This window comes from Octopus bimaculoides, chromosome 3 (assembly GCF_001194135.2).
Source record: "Octopus bimaculoides isolate UCB-OBI-ISO-001 chromosome 3, ASM119413v2, whole genome shotgun sequence".
Taxonomy (NCBI): Eukaryota; Metazoa; Mollusca; class Cephalopoda; order Octopoda; family Octopodidae; genus Octopus; species Octopus bimaculoides.
This window is the reverse complement of record NC_068983.1, coordinates 72,826,347-72,831,235: the sequence shown is the minus strand read 5'-3', so window position 1 is coordinate 72,831,235 and position 4,889 is coordinate 72,826,347. Positions and strand designations below refer to the sequence as shown.

The window sequence follows — 4,889 nt, the reverse complement described above, 5'->3', positions numbered from 1 at the left end:
AAAGGCAAAGGCCAATACAGCTTGGTATCTTCCACAAACAACCTTGCTCAGGCTAGTGCCGTGAAGGGGAACTTTTTTAGATGCAAGACCATGGTCATTCGTGACCAAAAGGAGTCTTTACCCATTACCATATATGTATCATCATCATCAGCACCGTTTAACCTCTACCGTCCATGCTGGCATGGGTTGGGCAGTTTGAAAGGAGCTGGCTAAGCAGAAGGCTACAGACTTCTGTGTCTATTTTGGCATGATCTTTATGGCTGGATGCCTAACACCAACTACCCCATAGTAATTGCAACGGAATTTGTCCCTTACCATTCCTGCCCAAGGGTTCAAACCTATGGTTACTAACAACATGTATTAAAACAGAGTGAAACAGGGTTTATTAAATGAGATAAAAGATGTTAAGTGATCATAATTTCATATATGTATATATATATATATATAAAGTCATAAATGATAGAGAAAGTGTTTAATGAAATTTTAACAATAAGAAAATTCTAATATCACAACAAATTGTTTCATAACTTAAAAACATGTAATTTATTGGTCATGTAATATTGTAGTATCCACATGTAAGTAATTTATTGGTCTTGAATTAACATATAAGTAGTTAAGTATTCTAGATACATATACCCTTTATGTGATCCTCAGGCAGAATCAGCATGGGGAATCAAAGTAATCACACACAAATCAATAACATTAATTCAAAGTATTTAAAAACGTACACGTTAGAAATGAATGAATTAATCCAAGTTAGGATGCTGTATTCACGTGTCATCACAGCAGCTGTCTTTTCTGTACAGGCCTGCATTAGTATACGTAACACCATTTCCTGCAATAAATAAAAGTAAAAGTTTTGTAAGCCCTAAATGCATTTAACCCCTTAGCATTCAGATTACTCTGTCAAATGTAATGCTTATTTATTTGCATTGATTTGAATTAATCAGGTTTTATCTTGTACCTTTGAGATTTCAGTGATATGATTATTTTTAGAATGACATTGAAAAGTAGGTGTGAGAGGCTGAATCTAGCCAGTTTGAACATTTGCCCTAAACTGCTTGTATTCAATTGTTCAAATTTAAATTAAAGCTTCAACAAAAATATGTTAATGAAATACTTCAGCAGGTAAAATTTTTTTCCTTTAATTTCTTACTTGTTTCAGTTTTTGGATTGCTGCCATGCTGGGGCTACTGCCTTGAAGGATTTAGTCAAGCAATTCAATCCTAGTACTCCTTTTTAAGTACTAGTACTTATTCTATTGGTCTTTTTTGTCAAACTGCTAAGTTACAGGGATGTAAATAAACAAATACTGGTTGTCAGGCTGTGGTAGGGGACAAAGACACACACACACACACAGTTATACATTTATGTAAGGATCTATGTTAAGTTATATTCCAAACACCAGTTTAACATATTTAATAAAGTAAAGTAAAATGCAAATGTTTTTTTTTTTCACTAAGACTCTCTAAATTTTTGATAAACTGAAAATGAACTGACAGACATTCATATACAATGTTACTGTAGAAATACAATCATGAAAGAGGTGGACTTGTATTTTAGCTCTTTCATGATACAAGTTCAATCTTAATCAGTGAAAAAACAAAATAAATTCTAACCTGAATTCCTCTGTTACATAACGAAGAATTAGCATAAGACATGATGATCTTGAACACATTAAATTTTTGATATATTTTATGTTCCGTCGTTCCTCGAAGACCATCACGAAGTAGACAGAGCATCCATTTTCTTTCTCTGTAATGCTGGAAAGTAAAATTAGATTATGTTATCTCCTCAAATATGTAAGATTGAAAAATATCTAAATAGAATACACAGTCATGTTTATATATATATATATATATATATATATTTAAATGGCCTTTTGTTCAATGTTGTTTTTCTGTCTGCTTACTATGCTGTCATGTGTAGGATGGATTGCCATTTTTTAAATCAGTTCTCATTTAGAGTGATTATGGGACTACTCTCCTAGACAGATTGGAAAACCACATTTTGCTCATAAACTTCAATGTCTGGCAAGATGTCTACAGCTAGATGCTCTTCTTAACACCTGGATTTTATTGTGGTACAAGCACTAAAAAAGTCATGTCTTCAGCAGGATTAAAGAGTTCTCTTTACTGTATGTTGTCTGCTCATTCATCAACTGTTTTACAGTGTATACTAGGTGTACCCACTTTATTGTGACACCAAAAACACTTAGGTTGCCTTGTGCTCTACAAAACTAATGAGTTCTCACTACGTCAGGTTATCTTCATTTATTCAAAGCAACATTATCAAGAGGATGAATCAAGGACAGCATGATGAGAGCAGATGAATTATGGTGAAATGGTGAAAGAAGCAAGTTCATGATAAGAGAAACAAAATAATTAGAGTGAGAAGATGGTAGAGGAAGGACTAATGAAATAGAGAGTAATAGCAGGTAATAATGGAATAGAGGCAATGGTGGTAGCTACATGATTGCCAGTGAGAGAAAGGCAGACAATAGTAGAGGTGGATGGTGGTAAGAGAGAATGATGGATGTTAATTCCAAGTGACCAGGGGTAAAGGGACTGATTACTAACAGTGCAAAAAGGTGATGGTAGAATGTTGTGAATATAAGAGTGCTGTGGTTTAACCAAGAGGATGTACTTTACAAGGAATTAATAAATCAAATTCTAATGTAAATGATAGGCTCAGTGTATGTATGAAATGGAAAGATAGATACACAGTGAGAATAAGATGGGGATAGAACATGAAAAACAAAAAAACAAAAAAAAATTATATGCACTAACCATAAGTGAGGAACAATTAAACATCTGGGAAAATTCTGGCACTGTATATAGATCAAAGAAAGGCTTCACCATAAGTAAACCAATAATAGAAAAATAAAGGTCATGACCTGTAATAGAAGAAAGAAAAATGAAAACCACTATTAATATGTTACTCTCCTCTTGCCTCTTTATTTCTTATATGCTTGCAAATTTTAATCAATTGTGATAAAAATATACAATGTACAATGAAATGAATTCTAATTTCCAAAATTTTCTAAATTTACATAGATGTTATAAACATGCGTTTTACGTCTATGATAAACATATGCCTTTAAAATGTTGCTGTTGGCTCAAGTTAACTCTGAGCAGGCCAATGATACATAGGTAATCAGGCAAATAAAAGGGTGCAACACACATATTTATTGTTTCAGATATACTTTGTCTTTGCCTAGCTAACAGTTGAAGATACACTGAGAACTCAATTTAGTGGCTTAACATCTTTGAACCTTGTGTTTGTTGATGTTCTTTTCCTTTCAACATGGCCATGAGATAAATTATGAACGAGGTCTTTTGATGTTATTTCTAGCAGATTGTGGGAACAAGTAGGGGCTTCCTTGTTAGCTTGTCTTAAATACAAACTATTTTTGGGAGGGCAGCTGACAAACCAATACCACTGTTGGTTCTTAGATAGATTCCTGTTATGTATTTAGGTCTAAATGAGAAAGTACATGACAAGAGCTGTATCAATGATGAAAATTTATCAAGATTCAAAAATAATCTTTTCATTTCCAGCCACTTGTCTGAGGTTTTAATCATTCAGATATTTTGCATTTTATATAAATTTCATATCCGCCTAAAACAAAAGTTGATATAACAAAAAAAATTCACTGAAAAATACATGCAATGAACCAGTGATAGAATGTCTACATGGTTGCTTAAAATAGAAATCTCATCCACATCATATTCAATGAAAAGGAAGTACATCCTAAATAATGTTGATAATGTAGTCCTAGATGCCTACAGAAAAATAAAACAAAAAAAAACTTGATGGCCATGGCCAGAATGCCTTTGATCATGGCAATGTAGTATTTCAAGTATATAAAAAGATGAGTGGATCATGGCTGGAATGCTTTTCATCATAAGTCTTAATACAAAGTTAAGCAGGGTTAAACAACAAACACACCTTATAAAGAAACAAAATCCAAAGGAGATTAAAAATAGAAATAAAATGTTTAAATCTCTACCTTTATTTAGTACAACTTGGCAAACTCTGACTAAATACAGACTTGTTACAAAAGGGATTCTGGCATTGTCTTTGACCATGCTGTTCTTTAGGAATCTCAGCACATAAAGAAATTGGTCCCGTAGATAAAATTGAGTGTTGCTAATCAAATGACCTTTGAAGTGAAAAAGTGCATGGTATGCAGCTGCACGCAAGTCATCGTCATAGCAACTCAAGGCAATGACACAAAAATTGAAGCAATTTTTCTCAATGAAGACGAGACATTCCAGTTGGTTTTCTGAGAAATGAAAAGCAAAAAAAAAAAAAAAAAAAAAAAAAAAAAAAATTGTATAATAGAATTTAACATAATTCATCTTTTTTTATTTATTGATTTTTCTGAGAGAGTAGAGATTCTTTCCCTTTACAATGTGTGTGTATATAAAATTCAATTTTGGGAAGAAGAACCATGACAATCCTGTCTTATTTTCAAGTATAATATATATAAGCCTACACACATTTATGCAATACCTCCTGCCTGTTATAAGATGGTAAGATGTGATTAAAGGGAGCCTGGGGATGCTTTTCCTAATAGGCTGAGTGAACACAGATAATTTTTGTTGGTGTTTACTTGACTGGATGGCAGAATGAAGCCAGTACTGTTTGGCTAAGCAGGGTAGCCTAGAACTTTGAATTTATCACCAAGAGTATATATGTTCAAACTGTATAAACCCTTTAGTTCACTAATGAAGCCTATGAAGACTAGTCCACCAACATGCTGCTTACTCCTGTCTCTTCTACTATTATTATGATAGCTTGTTTCTCTGAAATAGCAAGTTGTGTACCATCTGATGAACTTATATCACCCACTTTCATACCATCTTGTAGTGTTGCACTTAACC

The 4,889-nt window shown here is 33.1% G+C and overlaps 1 protein-coding gene across 1 annotated transcript in view; it reads right to left on the bottom strand.

Moving 5' to 3' along the window:
- The window catches only part of LOC128247297 (nucleolar pre-ribosomal-associated protein 1-like), a 20,832-nt gene that overhangs the window by 6,822 nt on the left and 9,121 nt on the right, over positions 1 to 4,889 (bottom strand). The window contains exons 7-10 of the mRNA XM_052966221.1: positions 4,013 to 4,288; positions 2,790 to 2,896; positions 1,620 to 1,763; positions 729 to 835 (exon numbers count right to left, since the gene is read on the bottom strand). Coding sequence (XP_052822181.1) covers positions 729 to 835; positions 1,620 to 1,763; positions 2,790 to 2,896; positions 4,013 to 4,288 — 634 coding nt within the window. The remainder of the gene's footprint in view (positions 1 to 728; positions 836 to 1,619; positions 1,764 to 2,789; positions 2,897 to 4,012; positions 4,289 to 4,889) is intronic.